This window comes from Colobus angolensis, unplaced genomic scaffold, assembly GCF_000951035.1.
Source record: "Colobus angolensis palliatus isolate OR3802 unplaced genomic scaffold, Cang.pa_1.0 Scaffold10, whole genome shotgun sequence".
NCBI classification, from domain to species: Eukaryota; Metazoa; Chordata; class Mammalia; order Primates; family Cercopithecidae; genus Colobus; species Colobus angolensis.
In genome coordinates this window covers 13,739,259-13,765,637 of record NW_012110919.1, presented here as the reverse complement: position 1 = coordinate 13,765,637, position 26,379 = coordinate 13,739,259, and the positions used below count along the sequence as shown (strand labels likewise).

The 26,379-nt window shown below is 39.7% G+C and overlaps 1 protein-coding gene across 5 annotated transcripts in view; it reads left to right on the top strand.

The window, feature by feature from the left end:
* Positions 1-220: 220 nt before the first annotated feature.
* IGF1 (insulin-like growth factor 1 (somatomedin C)) overlaps positions 221-26,379 on the top strand; it is an 82,696-nt gene continuing 56,537 nt past the window's right edge. For 3 of the 5 annotated variants that reach the window (XM_011935045.1, XM_011935039.1, XM_011935027.1), the window contains exons 1-2: positions 221-546; positions 5,041-5,197. In XM_011935045.1, coding sequence (XP_011790435.1) covers positions 484-546; positions 5,041-5,197 — 220 coding nt within the window. In that variant the 5' untranslated portion in view covers positions 221-483. Of the gene's footprint in view, positions 547-2,191; positions 2,357-5,040; positions 5,198-26,379 lie in introns of those variants that run through there. The other 2 variants (XM_011935053.1, XM_011935035.1) reach the window with 2 other exon arrangements.

Sequence of the window (26,379 nt, the reverse complement as noted above, 5' to 3'; positions counted from 1 at the left end):
GTCTTCACGCCCAGCAGAAAGTTAATCAGAAAACAGATCCTTATTTTCTATGGCAGCATAAGTATTTTAATGTCTGCTAACCCTGTCACTAACACACATTCTTTTAAGGGAAAAAAATGCTTCCGTGCTCTAGTTTTAAAATGCAAAGGTATGATGTTATTTGTCACCATGCCCAAAAAAGTCCTTACTCGATAACTTTGCCAGAAGAGGGAGAGAGAGAGAAGGCAAATGTTCCCCCAGCTGTTTCCTGTCTACAGTGTCTGTGTTTTGTAGATAAATGTGAGGATTTTCTCTAAATCCCTCTTCTGTTTGCTAAATCTCACTGTCACTGCTAAATTCAGAGCAGATAGAGCCTGCGCAATGGAATAAAGTCCTCAAAATTGAAATGTGACATTGCTCTCAACATCTCCCATCTCTCTGGATTTCTTTTTGCTTCATTATTCCTGCTAACCAATTCAGTTCAGACTTTGTACTTCAGAAGCAATGGGAAAAATCAGCAGTCTTCCAACCCAATTATTTAAGTGCTGCTTTTGTGATTTCTTGAAGGTAAATATTTCTTACTCTTTGAAGTCATTGGGGAATTTTATTTAAATTGTGTACTGTTTGCTTCTGCCTAGAACTGTTATTCACTTTAACATTTTCATTGTTTCGGAACTGGGAGTTATTTATAAATTGCTGAATATGCAATTCTGTGGAATCTGAAAAATAGCTCGGGGAGATGGATGCATTTGCACAGATATCTGTCTGAGTAGAAACTATTGCAAGGTACTTACGCTAAATCCTCCACTTCTGCAGGGCTTCCGTGGTGTCATTATAGAAGATTCCTTTAAATCCTGTCTATGGCTAAGGGCTATAGAGCGTGGATATGAACTTGGGGATTTTTTCTTCTTTTGCAGGTGCAGATGTTTTATTTTTAAGACCATGTTCTTGTGCGTGTGTGTGTGTGTCTCTGTGTGTGTAACTCATCAGGACTTTATTTACAAGACAGGCTATATATGAAGAGTTATATTTTAGATGATATTAAAGCTTTTAAATATGATCTTTGGAGCTAAGGTCCCGGAACTCTGCACTTATGCTGAGAGAGAGAGTTAAAGTTAGAGTAAAGTGTAATTTGTTCTTCCAAAAAAGAACTCCTTGACAACTCTTGCTGACCTTGCATATTTGCATAATTTAAACAAATACATACTGTATGTGGAAAGCAGAAACTTTCTAAGAGCTGCTCGCCCAACTTTTCTGTTTAGAAGAGCACTTTCATGGGCAGAGTTGGGACTTGGGGTTTTGTGTTGTAAAACTCTGATTTTATATTCGGTGTCGTGAAGTCCCTTTAGGTAAATGTGGCTGCTGCTGTCGGTGCACCGACTTCTCGTTTCCGATTGCTGGCCGTAGTTCTAGTTTCCATTCTCAGCAAAATTATGTCCTTGAAGACTTGTGTTTTTTTCAATTTGTAAGCGCTTTTAAGCTGCTGTCACTGGCTCCACCGATTCAATTGCCTGAGGGCTCAATTCATAAGACGTCTCTGCCACTTCCTGCAGCATTCAGTTGCTACTTTCAAACACTTCACCGCTAGGACTTTCCCTAGTCAAGTAAGTGGCTCTGGGAGTTAAAGATACACCCTTGTCAGGCACCTGATTCTGCTGTTCCTGAGATGTCAACACATGCAGGCCACCTTGCTTTCAAAGAAATGACGTCACTGTGCATACATACTATGTGACCTAGCAGCTGGAGTTTTTGTCTCCCTACTTAGGGGGTCATAAAAGAGGCTGTGGAACGTTATCTCTGCGTTAATTACAAGTTAAGAAAATTGTTTCCAAATGCACTTTTCATGCTGTGTATGCTGAACACTTCAGAAGTGGAGCTCTTAATAAGTTGTTACTTTTTTCTGTACTTGAAGCAGGAAGTGGTTTGAGGGAGCTGCGTGGTCTTTTACATGTAATTCAGTGAGTAAAGGTGTCCTGCCCAGAGGCAGAACTCACAAACTGATTGTACTCTGAGTCTCAAGGTATTTCCAAGTGAGTGAGTCGGGGGAAGGGAGTAAGGGAGTGGACTGGAGCTTGGGTCACTATCTGGGCGGCTACAATAGGCATACAATGGAAATAGGTGGCTTGGTTGGGGAAAAAAGATTGACTTAAATCCCAGCTGTGCAATTTGTTCATTGTTTCAATGGACAAAAGGCAGTTTACCCAGGCTCATAGCGTACCTGCCTGGGTGTCCAAATGTAACTAGATGCTTTCACAAACCCCACCCACAAAGCAGCACATGTTTTTAAGACCTCAGTTTTCTATTCACATCGGCCTCATAATACCCACCCTGACCTGCTGTAAAAGACCTGGAACAAACAAAAATGATTACACCTACAGTGAGTATTTTCTTATGACTGTTGCCCTCAAATTTTACAGGGCATTTTCATTGTAGCCCAGACATCTGGAATCAATTAATATTCCATTTATTTAAAATTTCTAAAAAAGAAAGAACTTGTAAAATTTGGGTTTGTGAATGATTTTTGAGAAAGTGTTTTCTGATTTTTTTCTTTTTTTTTCTCATGTCTTTCTGATTCTCCCCTTTTTTTTCTATCATATCTTTCCTTTCTCTCTATTCATTTCTTTTGTGTTTGGCAAAATAAAAGGCCAAGGAAATAATGAACATATGGGACCACTTGTTTCACACTTTTAACTCCTAAGCAAGTTCGGTATTGTTTTCCCTTGTGGGAACATAATGTGATAAATTATCTGGTTCTCTGTGGGTGTACTGGACTGTTCCCTAAACTAAAAGAAAATGCACTAGAGGTTCTATCTTGTCCTAGAACTATAAGTACTGAGATTTATCTGACGCTATAACTCAGCAAAAAAAAAAAGAAAAAGAAAAATCTATTAAAAAATATGAAATTCTTAAGTTCTAGAGATTTATATGTATTGCTGCACTGAAATGTGTTATACTAGAGCTCACTATTAAAAATATAGTTTTGACATCTAATGAAGTTTGAAATTCACTAAGGCTATAACTTGAGTAATTTTTTTTCCCTGGATTTCACGAAAACTGAAGAACTTGAAGGCATCTACCATTGCAGGAGCTTAGACTTCAGCATTGCTATAAACTCAACAAAGAAGGGAGGGGTGGAGAAATAGGATTTGGTAGAATAACATACTTTCTAGAACTGGCCCATTCCCGCAGTGCGGGGATATGCTCTGCAAGGTCAGTCACAGGTTTGTTCTTTTGAAAAATGCCATGAGGTCCAGTTGGGTTGAATTTGTTGAGGTTTCTAATGGAAATACTGAACAGGAAAACCCCACTAATTTTACAACTAAAAAAAGAAAAAAAATGAGAATTGGATGATAACTTGCTTCTTCCAGTCCCAGTGTTTTGGGCTATGTAGGGGGGTGGAAGATTTCCATGTAGAGGTCCTGTTGAGAAAAATGCAGTAAATATTCAGTTGAGCTTTTACCTCCTCTTCTATTTTATGTCCATTATTTATGATCATTTGCAAATAGAGGGCGCTTTTCATCTTCAACTGCTTTACAACCATTAACTAAATATTTACATTTTGTTAACAAGAGACAGGGGTTTGGGTTTTTTTTTTTTTTTTCTTCAGTTGCTGAGGTGAAGGTCTGACTACAAAAATGGAAATCTTCATTAGAATGATGGGGGAAATTTTGCCACTGATATAGAGTCATTAAATTGAGAGTCCATGGAGGGCAAGGAGGGTGGTCAGAAAATAAATGACTGTTTCTTCAAAAGTGATGGGGTTGAATGGACCTGCCACTACTGTGAGGTTCAAAAAAGCCTCTTTGTATAATTATAGCTTCCAGAGTGACTCCACAACCCTTTTAATAGGGCCCCTCACCTAACACCCTGTCAGTGACTCTTCCCATGATGCTGAAAGTAGATGCATCTGAGAGAAGTGAAACAACTCACCTTGGGAGTCTTCTTGGAAAAAGCCACATCTTTGTGCCACAAGTAACAATATGGAAAAACTTAATGATTGCCTTAGCATGGTTTCTACTACTCAGAGTGAGGATGGAGACTTGAGCCACAGGCCTGCTGCTTTTGGCAAGGCTGCCGTTTGGCTGTCTATCATTGACTAAGTCATGCCAACCAGGGGTCCCTTGGTATATTTTGCTATAAAATAGATACAATGACACATAAGTCCCTCCAAGAGATGAAGCCAGAATTCCTTGACTAAAAATAAAATAAAAACACACAGAAAGGATTCTCAAAATGTGTTGATTTGATATTGGACTTGAGGCCAGGGGTTTTAGAATGCAGGAGTGCCTTCTACTAGAGCCAATTTCATTCTTCGATTCTCATATTTTTTTCTGGTTCTGTTATTTTCTTCTATTTGTGGTTGTGTCAACTGCTGATATTCCCCAGGTAAGGAATCAGTGTCTCTCTCTCTCTCTCTCTTTCTCTCTCTCTCTCTCTCTCTCTGTCTCTGTCTCTCATAATAAGAGAGAGGAAAAAAAAAAAAACCTATGATGATATATAGTATTGTCAAAAGCCATTTTTTGGCCATAGTAAATTATTTTTAGTCAAAAATAGGGAATAATGTTTTGGTTAAAAATATTCTGCTCAATAATGAATGCATGTACCACCCGTGGATGGCCAATATTGAGAGAATTTAAATTAACAAAACTTATTTGGCCCCGAATCTGTACTGAGCACAATCTTTGATAATTCAAAAGTCCTACCAGGGTCTCAGAGTGATATGGGATCCCACTGTAATAATAGCATCTTTCATTTCCATAGTAAATGTTTCTAGATATTTTATCTCAATTCACTGAACTAGGAACCCATAATGAAAGGGTTCAGAGAGGACTCCTCCAAGGATCCACAGTAGCCAGGGGAATAAACATAGGTTGTTGGATGCCGAGACATGCTCCATCCACAACTCCCACTGGGTTCTCATGTACTTTATTGACTTCTGTGCTGGGTAGTCCTGATTAATGACAGTCATGGAATCTTGGGAGTCAATGCACTTCTGTCCAACCCCACTCCCCTTGCAAGGACCAAGGAAGAAACCTGACCCTCCCTCTGTTTCTTGGGCAGGTGAAGATGCACACCATGTCCTCCTCGCATCTCTTCTACCTGGCACTGTGCCTGCTCACCTTCACCAGCTCCGCCACGGCTGGACCAGAGACGCTCTGCGGGGCTGAGCTGGTGGATGCTCTTCAGTTCGTGTGTGGAGACAGGGGCTTTTATTTCAGTAAGTAGCCCTCCCTCTCACTGTGCTGCTCAAGTCTAACGTGTACAGCTCTGTGGATTTACAACCGCAGGGAGTGTGTGAATAACTGAATGACTGCCCGTGTCTGGCAACCATCCTAGGCCTCTGAGATTCCTCACCTTAAAGTAAGCATAGTGTTTCGGCAGGGCTTTGGCAGGTTTTGCAGATCTAGGATGGAATTTTCCTCCTTTACAATTCGTCTTTAACTACTTCCTGCTAAGCCTTCTTTCAACTATTATGATCTACCCTCACTATTTCATTCCTTTCAATGAAAGGATGGGAAAAAATAGCCCTGAGGTATTGATGTTTTTGTTTTCAAAACCTATAGTTGCACATATAAACATATGGAACACATGCAGGGCTGCTTTAAGTGCCATGTGATTTGGAGTAAACTAGTAAGGACTCTCCAGTCATGTGGATCTGGGAAAAAATATTAAAGGGCATATCCTAGATGTCCCCATTCAACATGAAATCACCATGAACAGACAGAAGGTGAACTCCACTTAAAGGCAGGACTGTTTGCAAATACATAGACTGTCTCTAAATGCAAACTGAAATGCCATACAAATTTGCCCTCTATGCCAATTGACCTTGATTTTTTTGTTGTTGCTCTCTTTTGGCATAGTTCTTCTCTGGGACCCTTCAATGATGTCACCATCTGGAAAAGGGTCTCTGACAAGTACAGGGTCACTTATCTCTTAAGTAGCTCTTAGGTGATTAGAAAGTCAACAGCCAATGAAAAGTAGACAGCCAAGTCAAGGTGTGTAAATAATATACACAAGCAAAAGTCAATGATTCCTATGAGAACTGATCACTTAAAGAATCTAGCTCCCATGCATCTATCTCACTGTATAGGGCTGCAAAATATTTAAAGCCAGATGCTCATTCCTTATAATTCCCTGGAGTTTTAGAGAGTTCCAGGAAACTGAGCATGAGTCATTCTTAAAGGTTCGTATAACTCCAGTGTAGACAGCTTACCTCAGTTACCCACTATGCTTTGAATAGCTCCTGTAATGACTCACACACTTGAAGTCTCTCTCATCCTTCCCAAATGTCAGCTTCTCCCTAGGCAGGTGGGGTATGTGTGTGTATGACTGGCAGGGTAGAGGGTGGCCTGTGTATACCGGTCTGGAGATCAGTAAGGGAGATGGGAAGGAAGAGGCTTGTGAGGGGATTGGTGATCAGTACGTGCAGTGGATTTGGCAACAAATAGTTTTTAAATCACTAGTGACAAAGAATCAGAAGTACCTTCTACTATTTGAATAGGCAAATTCCCACTATTTGCTTCCAGCCAGTGCTTTAATTGAATGAACTCATTTATTTTTCTGGCAATAAAGCAATTCTATCCAGTTCTCTGTTGCAGAGCAGATGAATGAGAGCATTGGGTGAGTGGTTTTCCAATAGCAGACTTGTTTTACCTTTAAAATACCCTGTGGAAGATAACTGTGGGACATCATATGATCCAACAGTGGGTCATAATTATTCTATAATTTGCAGCCACTGATATTCAGTTTTTAAAAAAATGAAAATGTGTTTCTCATTTATTATGCCCAAGAGGACTTTTATTCCCCTTGATAATCCATTTGTGCAATTTCCTTTGATCCAGTTCACTAGGTAATTGCCAAGCCTAGAAGTGTCCTCTGTTACGTGCCAGGTTGAATTGTGATGTTCAACATGACATGCTCCAGAATTTCCATGCACAGTGCATGAAAATTGGATCCTTCTATGCCTATGATGTTTGCATTAAATGATGAAAAATGAGAATGGAAAAAATGATTGTTCCTAAGTAACGGTATGATACTTACATGTTTTTCACAGATACTTAAGAACATTGGACAACTAAAATGGAAACCAATTTCCAGGTTCTCTTGTTCTGTTAGTACAACAATCAAATTTCAGCAAATTTTTAAAAATTGTGTCTGAATAACTTGAAAAAGAAATGTTATATATAGCAAATCTTGATGTTTACTGTATGACTTTAGCTAGGAAGTGGTTTTGTAAATCATATATTGTCAGTATTGTCATTGAAAGTATGTGTGTCATGAGTTTTGCCTTCTAGAATTCCGTGACTTATGTTAATTTGACATACCCTCATGCACAAAAGTATTCTTGTTAACTTTCTAATCAATTGGACAATCTTATTTGCCCAAAAGAAGTTAATCCATTTAGATTATTTTAATTTAATTCAAAACATTGATGGAGCATCTGTTATGTGTAAGCATTGGATGAGATATGAATGAGATGCCTAGAAATGAATGAGAGATTGACCTTGACTTCAAGGGGCTTACAGTTGAGTTGAGTGGTAAAAGAAAAATGCAACTAAGTATTACTGTCGTAATAGAAAAATAACCATGGAGAATAGATTATATCCTTTATGTTTTTCCTGAATATTTTGTTCCATTTGTGGTCTCACCTTACAAGGGTCTACCCTGCCAAGAATAATACCCTGTCAATGGGCTCTCTGATGCCAAAGGACATATTTATTTACCTTTGAATCCAAGTGTCTAGCTCATTGCCTGGATGCTATAGTAGCTGCCCATATTTGATTGTTGAACTGACAGGATTGAATTGAATTGAATCCAGTTGAATCCAATTGAATAGAATGGAATTACTTGTTTGGGATCTTAGTCTTAAGAATCATCAAGAATTAAGGTTGTCAAATACTGTGGACAATACTTCTCACCTCATGGTTATCCAGTTATTTCATAAAACCGCTTTTTTTTTTGAACTGAAAAAATATATACTAACAATCACTTAGAGGCTGCTGCATTTTGGTCATCCCCAAGCTACATTGATGTCTGTTTTGTATCTGAGCCAATTGTTCCTACAAGCATTAACTGTTGTCAACAAATTTCATTCAGTTTCCTTTTCATCCCCTGAGATTTACTGTGTGTGGAGAAGTCAGCTCTAAGCACAGTCTTTGAAATACTTTTTAGAGGGAAGCATTCTTCCTCACCTCTATACACTGTCAGTTGACTCTTATTATTCTCTTTACACTTATTTTCAAAGTTTGATTGTGGCTGTGCCCTTTATTTTAAACTGCTTCAAATCCATTTTGGAAGTACAATTCTTTTAGTTGTAGAAAGCAGTTTCTGATTTTAGTTTGAAATTCAAACATCTAAAAGAAAATTGCCTCCATATCTATCATTTTTGTCAATCTGCAATATTTAACAAGGAGAGTTTTTTAACTCTATTAGAACTGTTCTGAATAAAATATTTTGTAATGCTTATTGTGTGTAGATTGACCCAATGATGTGAATGAGCTCATATTTCCCTTCAAGCTCAAGTTCCACTACAGCACAGTGAAAGCAACCTTCTAGATTATCTGTTTGTGAACATTATCCCATCATAAATGGAACAGTTCATGTATAATTAATGCAGCTTCCCTAGACATTTTATGAAATGAAAGACCCAATGAAGAGCTAATTACTCATTCTTTCCTATGCATCACAGGGAAGATAGGAGAGCCTATCAGCTAGCCTTGTGTTCTTGTAGTCCTGTGAGAAAAATGGTGGCATAATGGAGATGAAAGCACATTGGGAAGGAGCTAGCGATTTTCTTACTAGATTGATGGAGCCCTTATAAAGGGTGGCTCATTACAACCTCATTTTGCATGAAAAACACCAAGAAAAAAAAGAGCTTCAAATGAAATAGGAGAAGTGAAGTTTACCATAGATATAATTTTTGACAGCCATGGTGATTAACCATTTTAACATGCTGCTATGGGCCTGTGGAATTTCTCTCCTTGGAGATTCTTAAAAAATTGACAGACAACCAACCATCTTGGATGGTTTCAATTAACAGCAACTGAAAGAGAGTTTCTGGGGTCTTTTTTAGTTTTAAGAGTCTATAAACAGTCCCTTAAATAAACTGTATATGCTTTACCTTGGCGGTCTGGGGAAATGGAGAAGTAAATCAATTAGAAAAGAAAGTTGGATATTCTTTCAGCTCTTCAGGATTTATAGCTTTTGTAAAACATACTTCCAGTGTATAGTTATTAAGAACAGGTCTGAATAAACGAATGGCATTCTTCATGTGTTAAAACAGACTGTTTTGTAAGGGCTTTAAGTGAAACTTTACAACGAATTTTCATTGTTATTGATTGCAACAACCTTCTTAGATCTAGGTTATTATTATTAAGTCAAGCTTCTTTCCTTTGATATATACGGTCCAGAAAACTACTCCCAGACCTGTCATTCATTAGCTGTAGGAGTTTGGCAGGCATTTAAACTTCCTGGGTCTAAATGTCCTTGTCCATAAAACAAGGGAATTTTATTAAAATAAGTGACCTCTTCTAACTTTAACAGACTCATAGTCTAGGTTGTAATTAACAAAGCTCTGGTGCTTTTCAAGAAAGAAGAACCTTGGATTTAAGTAGTGACCAAATAACACTTAGTCTCTTTTATCTTATTTACATAGTTTCTGTTGGTCCCCAGAGATAGGAGATTCCACTCACTTAAAGTAAAAGGAGCCAGATTCTTCGTTTTGTTTTGCTTTAAGCTGGATTTCAACCCCTCGGGGATGGAATAGAAGCTTAGATACGACCAAATACATGCAGGTCTTTTGGACCAAGGAGCCAAAGAAGCACATGCCTCATGAAAACAGACTGTCATTTTTCTTTGTTAGGATAGACCCATTAACAGTTCTCATCTTTACATTCTCTCACTCTCCTGACTGCGAGGTCAAGTGAGTATGTTCATTAGACGCCCTTTATTAAATTAGAGGGGACAAATAGAATCTACAGGTTTCTAAACCTTCACCAAAAGCCTCTTCCCAGCCTATTACCTTTTCAATTAAAGAAGAGAGTGTATAATCGGGGAATCTGGCATCACACTCACCCACCATTAGCATTATTTTGAGTGGGGCTGGATTTGAGTTGCACCATTTTCATTCCTTTTATTGGTACCCCTTAGATGGCCTGCTATGCGTCTGTGTGACAGCTGGTCAAAGTTAGGGGTACAGTCACTAGCTGTGGGAAAGCTTTTCTCTTTGAAACTAATTGGTACATGTGGGGTTTGACCTTATGACCCTGGCCTCATTAGTACCACTCAGCTAATAGGCCACAGATATTATTAAAGAAAAGCAATGTGTTTTTATATTGACCCCAAATGCTTGCTACTATCTTTAAATAGTAAAGGACCAGTCTCTGCAACCATAGGACCACTAAGAAAATGATGCAAAATTAGAAAATAATTTGCATTTGTTTCTGACATACTAATGCCCTTCGAGACCATCTCCCTCCTGAGGGAGAGTTATAAACAGGAGAGCGAAGGGTTCAAGACCAAGAGCATGGCCTCTATGGCCAAACACTTCAGGTTTGAACCCCAGCTCTGTAACTTACTTGGTGAGTGATCTTGAGCAAGTTACTTAACCTGTTTGTTCCTCGATTTTCTCATCTGTAAAATGGGGCCTGCCTTACAGAGTTGGTGTTAGGATTAAATTAGTTATCATTATATTAGAATATGTTAACTTAGAATATTGCCTGGCACATAGTAAGCACCACATATGTGAGCTATTACACTTAATTATTCTCTTCTGAGATCAATTGCAGAATCTGTTGCCAATGCTGAGGTACATGAACTGCCCAATTAATTACACACTCATTTTCTCTCCTTGGAGGCAGCTGATTAAAAATCTATTATGAGTAGTAAGAATTATGTAGTAGTATTAGTAATAATAACATGAAGAATGTCATGTTTATCTAGTATATTTACTTTTTCAAAATCCAGTTGTGTCAGCTCTCTCACTTTGTCTTTACCCCAGTCTTGGTGGGCAAAGATTATTGCTTCATGGGACAAACGAGAAATGTGAGACATGAACATTTTGTAACTTACCCCACTGAATGGTTCCAGAAACAAAGCTAAGTTCTCTTGCCTCCAAAAAGTGTGTAGCATAGGGAGATACTTCCAAAATCCTGGTAGTCTTATGGGAGATAAGGAGCAAGAATCCCAGGATGACTAAACTGATATTGAACACTTCCTTGAAAAGAGGCATGAGAGAGATATCTATTTAATGACCCTATATTTTAGCTTCTGGAAAAATTGAGGAAATGCTAAGAAAACTTCCTCAGGATGCACAAGAAAAGTCTTCTTTGATTAGAGGTTGCTGCTGTACAAGACCCTTTGCAGGCTGAATTCAGACAGAACACTGCACCTTACCTGTGTACAGCAGCATATGCAGTAGGATCTGGGGAGCTTCTCTTCTGGCCAACTACAAATCTTCTTCCTCTTCCTGCAAACCTCAAGTGCTTCATTACTTGCAACTATTTCTTCCATTGGTTTTTCTCACAGACCTACTAAAAAAATGCTGTTTAATTGGACTAAACTTTTTCTTGGGGTGCTTTTAGAGTGGTAGTAATGGGAGGTGGTCACAGACACCATAATCCAGACAGGAAGAAACTTCCCCAACTTGACTATAAAAGGAGATGTGGGAGCAGCCAGTGGTTGGGATGCAAGACCACCACCTTTGCTGGTATTACTCAACCAGTTGTTTGAAGACCATTGGTATTGAAATGTATCCTCTCTTCAGTGGCTGGTAGGGGAGACACTTTGGATACAGGAGAGAATTTTGGCATTCTGCTACTTCAATGGGCCTCCAGTACCTTGACCAGACATCTTGTGTCATGCCATCGTTGCCCAAGATCTCCATTAGAGCTGCCTTCATCTCTCCAGCAGCCTTCCTTCTGGTTTGACAGCCCACACCAAAGATTCAGACACAGTGAAAATGGCCACAAGGCCTCTCCCAAGGAGATGTCTCATTGTTCTCAATAAAAGCCTGCAAGGGCTTTGCTGTTTTGTGCAGCCAGACGTCTTTGACAACCCATGGTGGCAAAAATCGTTTTTGCATTGAGCTGCCGCCCTGGCAGAGTTCCATCCTACACCTCTCCCCGAGACATCCCAAAGAATTACTTTAGGTTGCCTGGAAAGTTCAAACCCCCAGGCCTTATTAGCTGTTAGACTAAGGAGATGACAACACAGCATTTTGTTTGTCTTTATCTATACGTGAAATCATGTTTAAAACATAGCAAAGAGGTGTTATTTGACATGCAATTCCCTAACTTCAGTAAGTTGTATGCCTATTTAATGCATTGTTTAGTCTCACATTGGCTAAAGCCACTTAAAGAAGCACTTGGCAAGGTCTGGTTTTTCATTCTTGGCATAGCTGCCCCTCTTACTTTTTCACTGAACCTTAAACACCAAGAAAAACCCTTCACTTAACTTTACATCTGGCATATTGCTTTCTGCAACTGGCCAGAACCTTTGCACCTGGCCGTCTGCATTTGTCCTAAGGTAATTAATGGCTTTGCAATATTTGATCATCAGCAGCACAGACACAAAGAGAAACTGTGCAACCAGCAGAGACTACACAGCCTCTTTTAAATTAAAATCTTTTGCATTAAATGCTCAGGCATTATGCAGGAATAAAGATTTCCATGCCAAAAAAAGAGGAGTCAAAAAGAGGCGAGGAAATACCCAAGAACCTGATTATTGATTAAGTATACATCTCTGTAATCTTTCCCTCTTAAGACTACTTGATTGTTCAAAGAAAATAAAATTGAAGATTGCTACAAACTTAGAAGTCCTTTAGAAAAATAATCTTGTCAATATTATACAATCTAGTCATGTATCAAAATTCCACTTTTACCCCATATATTCATGTAAATGAAAATGATAATAATAAGACTTAGCCAAAGGCTGACTGAAATCCAGAGAGAAGTGACACGTGCAAGGTCACAAAGCTAATTAGTGACAAAGGGAAGATACTGTCATTCTGTTTTCTGATCCCACTGCAGTATTCCTCCATTTAGCAGCAATTAGCCATGTCTGTGTCACAGTTACCTGGTAAATTAAAATGACCAGAAGAAGTCTCCAATCAAATTCATCCAAATGAGCATAGATCTTGTTGGTTCCTTCCTTTCAATAAATTCACCTGAGACTTGGGTTAACCCTTTTATTCCCTTGCTGTGGAAATTTGTACAAACTAAAGTAATTCCCTGCCTGTCTCCTATATGGTGTGAAAAGCATTCATATGTACTTCGGGCATTCCAAGTCCACTTAAGGTCATAATTTGACTATTATTGTATATTATACTATTCTGACTCTTTGGTCACTCTCTCCAATGTCAACTTTGGTAGAACTGCTTTGGAATGACTTAGCAAAGCTGCGCTCCCGGAAAATCTGAAACAGTCTGACGAGTTGTTGGATCAGCTTTTCTTTCTGGAGATTTCTCTGACTGTCCTAAGCCAAAAGAAATTTACACCTGATTTTTTTGCAGACTCCCAAGCAAATACTCTATGAATCTCTTCTGCTTTTCTTCTTTCATCTCTGATCTTTATGAGGTACTAAAAGGCTGTTTGAGGGACCTTTTTAAACTTTGAAAATTTGTCAGACATAGGAGCAATCCAGAGAGTATTGCTGGGAAGATGGTACTACCTCTGTGCCATTTACCCTGATGAAATGGGTCTTTCATCAGAGGCAAATGATTTAGAAAGTGTGCACTGAGCCAATCCACACGCAGCCCACTCCTGATTACCTATAAAACTGGGGAAAGGAGCACCAACAGTTAGAATTCTGGAGTAAATGGATTTAAGGACACTACAGATTTTTCTTTCTCCCTCCTTGCTGACCCTATCCCCAACCTCTTTATGAGACTAAGTGATGTGGGTTTTTTTCATTTTTGTTTTTGTGTTTTTGAGACAGGATCTCGGTCTGTTGCTCAGGCTGGAGTGCAGTGGTATAAACAAAGCTCACTGCAGCCTCAACCTCCCAGGCTCAAGTGATCCTCCCACCATCTCAGCCTCCCCAGTAGCTGGGACAATAGGCACATGCCACCACATCCGGTTAACTTTTGTATTTTTTGTAGAGATGGGGTTTTACCATGTTGCCCATGCTGGTCTCAAATTCCTGGGCTCAAGTGATCTGCCCACCACATTCTCCCAAAGTGCTGGATTTATAGTCATGAGCCACCATGCCCAGACTGTTTTAAAATCTTACCTTATTCTCATACCCCTCACTCAACTTTCCCCAAGCACCATTGGCAACAGACTTTTTCAGCCTCAGCACTATTGACGTTTTGGGCCAGACTGTTTTTTGCTGGGAGAGGTAGCTGCCCTGTGCATTATACGATATCTAGCAGCGTACTTGGCCTCTACCCACTAGGTGCCAGCAGTCCCTTCCTCCCAGTCACGATCATCAAGAATGTTTGCAGACATTGCCAAATGTACCCTGGGGGGCAAAATCACCCCCCAGTCAAGATTCCTAGACTAGACAAATCTCCAGAAGAGAGGCAACTAGAGAGATTAGAAGACTGTAAGTGGAAGTAATACATCAATTCTCAGTCACTCTTTAATCCAGAGCCTGTGGTCCATTGCCTGGAGCAAGCCATGAGAAGAATCATTGTGGTTTTGAAAGCTTTTCTCTGAAAAATAAAAGTTCTTCCTATAGACTATAGGCTTTCCTTTTGCAGGCCTTTTCTTTTTTGCCTTGTAGCCATGGAATTCATGTATTTTAGTAAGAAAAGGAAGGGCAGGCAGAAATGGTTCAGAGCAGAACCCTGTGCTTAGAAGTTTGATTGAGACCACCTGGAGCAAATTAAAAAGAAGTTGGTTATCTTTTTTTTGTTTTCAAGACAGTCTTGCTCTGTTGCCCAGGCTGGAGTACAGTGGCATGATCTCGGCTCACTGCAACCTCCACCTCCCAGGTTCAAGCAATTCTCCCGCCTCAGCCTCCCAGGTAGCTGGGATGACAGGCATGCGCCACCACACCCGGCTAATGTTTGTATTTTTAGTACAGACGGAGTTTCACCATGTTGGCCTGGTTGGTCTCGAACTCCTGACCTCAGGTGATCCTCCCGCCTTGGACTCCCAAAGTGCTGGGATTACAGGCATGAGCCACTGCACCCAGCCGCTTGTCTTTGACCTTAACATATGTGGCTGTCCCCTTGTCAGACACATAATAAATAAACTCTCAATTCCTCACAAGTGAAAAAGCCTGGTTCAAAGGTAATGACCACAATTTTTCTCCTTCTTTCTTATACCTTTCCTATCTGAGTCCTATCACAGTTATTCAATTGCTCAGAAACAGTCAGAAGTTCCATATTTGGGCCTGACCCAGCTCCCCTACTGAACAGTTCTGTGACCTTGGAGAAGTCACTTAACGTCCTTGAGCCTTACATAGCTTATCATAAAATGGGAATAAAAATACTCCTCTGAGTTGTTCTGAGGTTCAGCTGTAGTTGGGCTTTGGAAACAAAGGGCCATCCAAAGATGTCACGACTGATGAACTGAATTGGATGCTTTTTGCCTTGTATCCCTAATCATGGCTCACAAATTAGATCAATGGCTTGACTTCTATAAAACCTTAGGCAACAATTATAATCTCGAAAAGTTAATTTGGCAGTATATCTTCTCAACCTCATTAATTGAAAAGAAAAGCATGTTGCTGCCTCCTGTTCACATATCACTTTACATTGAGACCACCCAAGAGTTAATTAATGGATCCTCAGAATGCTCACTCAGTATCACCACTTATTTCCTCTCATTGGGAGAAGCAGCAAAGAGATGGGGCCTATCATTTTACCACACTGAGCTTGCTTAAAGACTTTGTTGTTCTCCATGAGGTGATTGGGTAGTCACTGAGAGATATCACATATAGGCAAAAGATTCCTGTTCTCTCAAGTCAGCTATTGGTGATTTCTGCTTAGTCTCAAAAAGCAGCATTCAGCAGAGGAAATGTACTCACTAATCAGAAAAAGTATCTTTGCACTCTCAAGTTGTACATCCAAACTCTTTTCTTATCACAGTCTGACTTAGGGGAATTAATTTTTTTTGGTTTGAGAATGGCTTTCATGAAATCAAAATTGTGAGTTTTATCACCATATGGATCAGTGACTCTGTGGTTCTTCTATCCCAGGGGCCTCACATCCCATGGCTCCCAGAGACACAACATTTGATGCACTTGCAACACTTTTGAACAACACAATCAAATGCTACTGCTGCCACTGTAAATTTTCATTCTCTCTGTTTTATCTTGAGCATTTTCAGAAGAACACAGACTAAGTTTTAAGGGCTTTCCCCTCCTCCCTGTTTTTCACAGCATCTAATACGGAGCACTAAATACAATTTCTTGATTTGATATTGAAAATGTCATTCCAAAAGCTATTTCCTTCTTCCAGTCCCTAGAATATATACCATGACTTACAATTTGCTACTGCCATCATTTTGCATCTGAGATTGAAGATATAGGAGAAAAAGGTCAACAAGTCTACTTTAGATGTCGCCTCTTAGGACCTCTTCACTGCTGCTCCACTGAAAATGCCTAGCTCAAGATTAAGCTAATTCTAGTCAATAGGTAATTTTCAAAGGCTACTAGACCCTCACCAGTAAGGTCTACTTATGAAAGTGAGAACAGAATCTCCACTGAGTTCCTCTCTACGTCTATCTGAGTTATTTAATAAGAGTAGTGGTGGGCAAGGGAAGGTATGCAACAATTGGTACATCCCTAGCTAACGTATGGATCACAGCTGGAGCACCAGCCCTTAGAGAACACTACAAATGGTTTCTATTTGCCAACACAGAATTGAAAAATTAAAGAGTTAGAAAGAACCATATAGAGCAATCTGGTCCAGTGCTCTCACTTCCCAGATGAGGGGACCGAGGTCCAGAAAAAACATCATGTGCATGAGGTCACAAAAGTTGATCGGAAAAGCCGGAGCTACTGGTCGGAAAGCCAGGGCTACAGTTCAGTCACCTCATGCTTGGTCCAGAGCTCTTTGCACAGCTGGACCCTTTAAACTTAAACTCAACAAACTCATCTGAGGGTAGTGCTCATAACCACAGTCCATAAACTCAAAGTGAACTGCTATGTCATATGCTTCTGGTGTAACACCTCAGAATAGTTTCTAGAAAATTAAGCTCTTAACCATTCATGAAATCTTCATTTACTAATCTCTACCATCCATTGGATAACATCATGAAGTCTCTTTATCCCAAATCTGACCAACGTGACTGTCGGACTGTGTTCCTTAATAAACCCTAGTAGTTTGAGAGATTGGAGGCTTACAAAAGAAAGAAAGGAAAGAGCTGATTTTAATTTGAAGTCACGCCAGCACGTTGTATTGCTCGCTGACTCAGAAGCGACCCCAAACAAAAGGTATTATCCATGTGTTGTCTGTCTTCACACATTCCTGACTTGCTAGTCTTCCATGAAGGTCTTCCATGAAGAAGCTTAAATTTTCCTACGTAGTTTGAGTTTTATGTTTCTTTCCATTAAAGTTTCCAGCCGTTCATAGACATATTTAGTTTGGCAGAAGGTAGTGGTGACTCATAGAATGAAGAAATTTGAAGGCAAAGCTACTGAAAATGGATCTAATTTCTTTTTGGGGTAATTTGGGAGCGAGCAATTGATAATTTGTATAATTTTCCTGGTTTCATCAGCTGCCACACTGCCAAATATATGTTCCATATGGATGCGTTGTTATTCCTGAAACATATAACAAATTTCAGCTGCAACTTTATCTAATATGGTCAAAGGGTAAGACTATTGTTGGCTCATTTCCTCATTGTTTTTGGCTGGACACCCTCAATCAATGGCTATTGAGTGAAAAAACAGGATCATATTGAAACCATTTTCAGCATGTTCCTTTCTATGGATCCAACCATTTCACTGTGAGTTTGTCAAGCACAGCAAATGTTCCCTATTAAAGGGATGACTATGTTTTCAACATAGATGTGACTGCCAGTTAATTGCATTCACCTTATAATTCCACTCTCTCAATTTGGTGTAGAGATGTTTTGGGCTCTCCAAAGATTCCTTCTTTTCTGCTGATTCTTACCTCCTAGTATGGAACAGATATTTGAGGATGAATTTTGAGAAGATCAATGACACACATACAATAAGTATCATTTCAGGCTTCCCTTAAGTTAGACAGTCTGTGGTCCCTGAGTCATATGAATCATAAGACTTGTGAAAGGTATTAGTGCCACAAATCTGGCTGGCATTTCTGTAGATTATCAGTGCTTTGCATGCAATTATGAAAATCTCCCTTACCAGATAAGTCAGATGGGGGTTCAGTAACATTGCACAAAAGCATCATGATGTGTAAGCTAACGACACAGAAAGGCTTACTTCTGGCTGGTTCTGAAGTAGACACTGGCCACTTAGTGTTTTAAAGTTGTTCAGTGGATGATTGGTTTCAGTGAATATAAATGATTTTGATCTCCCTCCCCAACACACATATCAAAAACAATAGTAATAATAAAGAACAGAAACGTCTGTCTCTTAGAAGAAACCAGATTTGATTACTGGCTAGGGAAAGTGTTTTGTGGCAAGAAAAAATCTCTTGTATCTCTTGTTTACAATGGGCTAATTGGTTTGATTAACAAATTGTTTAAGGGGGAATGTATCAGTGTTGCATAGAAAAAAAAAAGCTTAGTGTGTGAAAATAGACATAGACATAAAGTCTTACTACTCAAAGAAACCTGAGGGCTTTTTAGAAATGCAGAATCAGGGGCCCTGACCCCAAAACGATTAAATCAAAATCTGCATTTTCACCCGATACCCACAGGATTTGGATGCATGTTAAGGTTTGAGAAGCCCCATCTAGAGAATGGCAGGAAATAAGAGGTATGTGCTAATTCATGGCTCACATTTGATAAAAGAGAATACAAAAAGATCAGAGCTCAACTCTCACTGCAGATTTCAAAAATGATGTTGAGGTCAAATCTGCTTGTGGCCATTAACAATATATATGCTGATTCACTTGTATTCAGTCCAGATTCCCTCAAGTTGGTGGAACCTTTCCTTGAAGGAATTATAGAACTGCTCCAAGGATAACCCCATGGCCTGACCTTCCGTGAACTGGAAATTGGAACTTCTAATTGCTGTAGCTGCAATTTCCAAGCCCATCACTGGGGCCAGGAACTGAGCCCCAGTCCTTAATATCTTGCCAGTTTCTTTTTCAATAGTTACATTTTTCAAGAACAGCCAGGCAAGAGTGCTTCAAAAAAAGTAAAAAGTCTAATTGCATTATGTGGACGAAGGTGTGTTTTACTCATATCAAATATCATCCTTTGTTATACTCAGCCAGATTCTAATATTATTTCTTATGGGTCTGAGTTAATTAGTTCTATTAGGGTTCCCATTGCATTGGGATTTTAGAGAAATGGTTTTAAGGTGAGAAGAGTCTATTTTGGTCACCTATCAGAAGGTGAAGGGTAAACTTTAAAGCTGCTTTTCAAAGAGATACAGCTGGCTTCCAGCCTTCACTAGGGTCATTCTGAAACTCAAATTCCCCAGCCTTAATGAAGGTTTTTAATGAAGGCCTTGATATCTGAAGGGTGTGCTTCTTCAAAAGGACATTGTCCCACAGCAGAGCTGGTAAAGTGAGAGAGGACCAGTTTTTAACCTATATTTCTTGAAATGACAATAAAAAGAAAGAGAGGGCTTTGGATTGGAGAGTTAGAAAATCTTGGATTTATTCAGAACTCTACCACTAAATAACTTGGTAGATTTGATGATTAGTCATCTGGGTCTCAAAATTTGTTGCCATTGAAACAATGATATGTAAATGAACCAAGACATTCCACCTTTGAAATGTGATAATTGTGATCTCTCTTTCCAGTTTGGCAGGGAAAGAAAGTCACTAATACAGTTTTCACATTTTTTTCACACACATTTTACTTGAACTTTAAGAACGTGCCACTTCTTGACTGTATTCTTGACAAGAATAAGACGGTATTGGACTTAGACCAAAATTATATATTTGATTTGTTTGAATTTAATACACATTATTTTAATACAGTGATATCCCTGACTCATTGGCACTCCACCCATAGAATTGGTGTTGACAAGATAATCTCTGATACCTTTTCCAGAATGAATATTTACTGTTGTTCATGAAAATATCTAAAAAAGTCCCTTAAGAAATCTGACTGGATATGGAGATTATTGTCTGTTTCTTTGTTAGCATTCTCTCGTTCCTTTTGCTGGGTGCTTTAGTAATGTATGGAAGTAAACTAACAGTTCTGCCCAATTTAATTGCAGAATCATCCGCTGGGCACCTGCTCTGTATTTAGCAATACCCAAGGGACAATGATGCCATCTTCAAAGAGGTTTCTTTGTGGGAGGACCCATGAAATTCCAGTCATACAGCCGCAGGCTTGAGTCAGATGGGAGTACTTGTCCCCTATGGTATCCCAATACACATCATCTATTGAGTGTCTTCTGGTTAGCCAAAGCTAATGATGAAAGAAATGAGTAAAGTACAGCTCTATGCACATGGAATTGATATTCTAGAGCAACATCACAAAATGTTTCCACTCTCACCCCATCTGCATCTAGTCCACAGACATGTTTTGTTTGGTCCACCCAATATGTATTTGTTTTAATTTTGGAAATATAAAAGTCAAGAGATTATAAACAAAAGCAAAGATTAACAACTTGTCTTATGAAAAAAAATGGTGCAATCCAGCATAGCTGAGTCTGCATTCTTGAGTGGCAGTTTTTGGTTACCCTTTTATGTGAAGTATGTGCCCCTGCAGGATTAATTTATTCATTATATACCTATCTGACTCAGCATATACTGACCTATGCCACTCCTGCTCCAGATATGCAAGATCTCGTTGGATATTAACTATACACCTGTCTACTTTATTACATTGCCTTTGTGCTATCACATAGTTACCATTCTAACTGCTGCTGGTTTATATAAATAAGACACAAACCTTATCTTTATAGAACTGTATAGCCCTCCCCAAACATAGCAAGGGTACAGCTCAGCTAGAATTTAAAGGACAATCAAGTCATTCTGGTGAAGGAAGGAGGCAGATTTTAAAAACTGAACATTTAAAAATTTAGACATCATCAAAGGGATATTTCCTCAAGAGCAAGTGGAGTTTTTGGCCGGTGACCTTGTAAAGCAGGAAAGGCCAGGTTCCCAGCCAATTCAATGGATGGGTTGCACAATCACCCCTAGTGTTGAGCACAGTGGAGACCATCAACTCAACTCTTCAGACAAAACAAGTTGTAGCATTACAGTTTGTTTTGCACCAAGATGCAGAACAGCTGTTACTGATTTACTGGAAGATCCTTCCAGTCCCATCACTATTTAGATCCTCCTCATCGCCCACCAAAACTATTGCAACAACCTCCTCCATGATCATGCTGTGTGCATGACTGCTTAAGGCCAACCATCCCACCCATGAGATTAATCTTTCTAAAGCAATTCTTATCACTTTATCCCTTTTCTAAACAACATCCAGGGACCATTCATGGCTATGTAAATTGAGTGAGTCCAAACTCCCCAATTTGACAGTAAGGCATTTATGTAAGGTCTTAATGACTTTCTTAATGTATCCCTACAGCACAGTTGACAAACTGGCAGTCTGTAAGTTGTATCCAGTCCTCATAAGTGTTTTTGTGTGGTGAATACAGTGTTTTTACTAAAATTTGAATCATCTGCCAGTATTTACTAAATGACTTCATATTGGCACATGCTTTCTGCTTTACCAAAAACCCCCACCACTCTCAATTGCCTTGCTCTGGTCCACTTCACTTGCCTGCATGACTTGCCATAGTCATTGAGACATTGACCTGATTGACTCACTGAGTTTACATATTCCAACATCCAACCTATGTGACTTATTACCACCTATTTTATTTTCCTGGGCTTTCCTCTCTTCTTCTCTCAAATGCCACCTCCTCTGTAAAATCTTCCATCAGATGTCAACCCTCTTTCCTCTGAGAGAGAAGCAATAATATTACTTTTACAGCACTTTGTGTTTTTTTGGTCAGTGTTCCTACCATCTGCTTAACTATAAGCTCCATAAAGGTGAGGGCTATGTTTTATTAATCTCTGTAAGATCCCACTGACTCCCTCATACACTGCACTATCCATGTCTGCATGGAATTAATTGTTATTCATTTTTCTTTGGCCTTATGGGCCTAGATTACTTATGTATGCCCTTAAGAAGGCAGTAACTCATTTGAAATGTAGACATGGCTGAGTCGGAAGGCCTCCATGGACTTTTCGGTATTTTCAAGTACGGAGTGAGAAGTGCTCTATCTAAAGGAAACTACTGAGGGAATTTAGGTAAACAGAACATGATCCTTTTTGTTGGAAGCTGGCTGTGATCTCCAGCTTAAAACACTATTGCATGCCTCAGGAGGAGCATCAGCAAATCCTTTAGTATGTGCAACTTGTGTTAGAATGGCAGGAGTCAGTCTATTCCTGGGGGCTGGGCTGAGATAATGAATTGAGTCAATGCCAGGTAGTGCACAGATACACTAGAAAAAATGAAACAGAAACAGCTCCATGTGCTACATTCAAAAGTGTCCATTTCTAAAGTTTCTGAGTAACTAGAAAGGGGCTCGCATTCCTGTTTGCCCTGCAGAAGGATTGTCAACAAGTTATAAGATTATAGAATCAAATCTCAGGTGCCAGAAATGGATCCAACTTAGCGAATTTTGACTGGAATGCCAGTTGCAGAATATTGACCAAAAAGAAGAAAGTCATTATTTTCGATGTCATTAAATTCAGTAATGTTCTATGGATAACTGTGTACCTAGAATTGTGCTAGAAACCAAGGGGAAGCTGAAACGAAAAAGCCAGAGCAGAAAACTAATGTTCATGAACGTCCATCACGCTCCCAAAAAGTAACATACAAATCTGCCTTAAGGTTACCTTCACTCTGGTTAAGAAAACAATTCTTACCCGTATGTCAGAATAATCATCATAAACCTATACAATTAAAGTGAGTAATAATATATAAAAATAACATTTTTTTCTCATATTCTTCCTGGATATGGCAGATCTCAAAACATGTTTACTGAATTTCCAAAAGAATACAAAAAATTTTCATCCTTCTCTCTATATATACAGTCTTGTGAAATCGTCTACTAATGTTTAAAAGTAGGTGGAATTTGCACCTTCATGTACTCTCTGTCTGCCTGGGTCCTTGGCTAGGTAGAGGTATGGTTGTGTTCTATAGCCTGAGAGAGGCCAGAAATACTGGGCAAACAAGCTGCTTTGACTTTGAGTTGATAAAAAGCTCAGGAAAAAATCCCTCCTTTTGTAGAGCTGCCAGGCCAGTCTTTCCAACTCAAGTTCATTGATGCGTCAAAATTCTACCTGGAGTCATGAGGTTCCCCTCCCATCTTATCCTCTGTATCCTCCAGTCCAGATAGGATTTGATGCAGATAACATGGGCACTGTTGGTTGCTTTTCTTTTAGCATGAGGATTCCTCAAAACAGAGTTTTTTTTTAATAAATTAAGCAGAATTTGAGTGAATTTTGGCAGAGTTTGAGAATTTAAGTGAATGTCTGGATATATTTGAATAATATTTATTTTGCTATGAGCACAACATTGGATATCAAAAAGAGTTCTGAATATGAGCTGAGGAGACCTGGACACCCTGAAAAGTCTTGAATTCGCTGGTTAGCTGGGTTCCGTCAGGCAATTCTCTCCCTTGTAAAATGGATACAGTCAGCCCTGCCTGCCACCAAAAACAGGTTTTTTAGTACCAGGTGAGATAATACCTGTGGAATTGCCACAAAATTCTTAGAAAATCAGAACCTGCTACCAATTTCCAGAGGTAATTTGAGTTAAGTGTTGTTAGAATTGAGGGAGGGCTAGGCTAGAGTACATCCTGAAGTTGAAAGTGGGTTAGCCAAGATGCATTCATGCTCCTTCCTTTGGAACGTGGGGACTGTCATTCCTTTTTGGGTCATGTATGATTTCTGTGGACTGGAATTACAAGGGCAAATGTAGGAATTGCTGTAATATTGGTCAGTACTTTTCACATTCCGCCATCCCATGAGTAGGGATAAGAGGTTAATTAAATACATCTCTTGGGCAGCAGAAATGATCAAGGCTGTCCCTGGAACACAGTTGCTTCAAAAAGTAGGCTTTTGTTTCAGGGAAAATCTCCCACAGAGAAACATGGAACGCCAAAGAGAACTATAAATAGGACTATCATTTATGTCAATTATAAATAGATTTGTTCCCTTTTGATTAGAAGATTAATGCTAGCTGAAACTCTGTAGTTGAGCAGAAATGAGGGAAAAACTCCTGACAAAATATTATTACATGCTAACCGTTAGATTTGATACCTTTTCCTCCCTGAGGTATTTTCTCTGATTTTTCCTAAATGAAGACTGTCTTCTCATTTGAATTTACAGTCCAGTTTAGTCTTTGAAGTGCATTTGTTCATACTTCATTAGCTCCTACACACACACACACACACACACACACACACACACACACACCTTTTTCAAATGGAAAAAATTGGATAAGTTGAATGTCCGTTTTAAGAATTTAAAAGGGGGCAAAACCTTCTCCTCAGATGCTCCTAAGATGGCCACTATGCCCTGCTCCAAAAGTTCTGCTTTCTATGAGGGAAATGTTTTACCAAATTACCATGTACATATGGATCCTTAGCAACCCATATTAACACTGAGCATAAGAACCAAACAGATAAAGGAAAAGGTCAGTAGAGGAAGAGCCATAAGCCATTGCTGCTGAGCACCTGCCCGATATGGAGCCATATTTTTTCATTCTCCAGGAAGCAATATCCAATGGGATCCCAACTCTACATATGGTTAGCCAACTTCTTGTCCTTGATTGTGTTCATGACTCGTCTCTTCCCAGGGCCAGAGACAGAAATGACAACATCCCATCCAAGCTGACTGCTAGGTTCATCCTGGGAGGAGAGATTGCAGGGTGCCTCAGTCCTCTACTGGACATACTGGAATGCTTGTCTCTTCCCTGCTAGGATGACAGGATGGGGAATTTTGCCTGAGTCTGCCCAGCTTGCCTCATGGAGGCTTTTGATTTCAGCTACTACAAACTAAGCATTAAGGAAGGGGGTGCAGGTAGAGACTGGAAGAGAGGGTAGATGCAATGAGTGTAGATCTCTGTGTGGAACTCCTCCCTGATTTGAAATGCCCTATTCTGGTTTCACTGTGAGATATTTCCAAATGAACATGTCAATTGAAAATGTACTACCTGACCTGAGATTTCTGGAAAAGCATGAATCAGAGGTTTGGAAAGTCTGGGTCCTAACACATAAAGAAATATATTGAATATTTATAAAGATATAACATTCTTAGAACTGTTGGACATGTTTCTGTGTGCGACCTCTCTCTTCCAAGTGGCATTGCTCAACAGCCCAGCTCTCATCCGAAGGCTGACATTATGCTGTTGTGCAACTTGCAGCCATAGCAATGTCACTTTGCTAACTGCGCTTGCTGTGCATTCAACTACTGAGAAGCCAAACAGCTCTAGGTTTGAGTCAGAAGTTCTAGGCAGGATCATTCTTGTGAAACCTGAACCCTTAGTTCTTCTAAAAAGTCAAAATACATTTGGATCTTGCAAATCGAGAATGTCAGAGCCAATATTTTCCTCTTTAATCAAAACCCAGGAATGGCACAGTGGGTGGCTGGGGCCATGTCCTCCCTTCCTCCCCTTCCCTTCCCCCACACTCCCAGCCAAGATTCTCCAGGCTTGAGAGAGCTGATGTGGAAAAGCAGCTCTGGCCCTTGTGTGTTCAGCCCTGAACCTCTCTGCCAAGCACCACATTAACGGTGGATGCTAACACACTGTGATACAGAGGCATGAGCCTGAAATCACCAATTTGTCCTCAGACTGATAGGTAAAAAGCAAATAGGAAAGCCTCCTTCTTCCCTCTCATCCGTGTGTTCCCAAATATTTGGGGCTCTATCCAACAGCCTGGCTCTACACCAAACATTTGCCTCTGACTCAATTGACCCCTTCATGGGGAACCTTCCATCCACATTGGATAACTCTACTGGCTCAATCTATGAACAATTTTCAAAATTGAGGAAACAAGGCCCTTTTCCGTTCTTCAATAGGCTGGCCTAAATATTCTTGGGAGCTTCATGGAGAGTGTCATGCCCTGGCTTATTCACAAAGGTGGCAATGGCCTTCAGACTCAGTTAAGACAAACATTGGCACATGCAGGTGGCCATCAGATGTTAATGTTTATCTTGTTCCTCTATATTGCTGTTATCTTTCAGGGAAATCCAGGAATAGCAGAAAGATGAATCTTCCCTTCCCCATGGGGCATGTACTTCCTTCTAGGGGGTAGGAAGAAAAAACCCTGTCATTCCCTAGACCTTATGTGTCACTCTGCAGGGTTGGTAGTAGC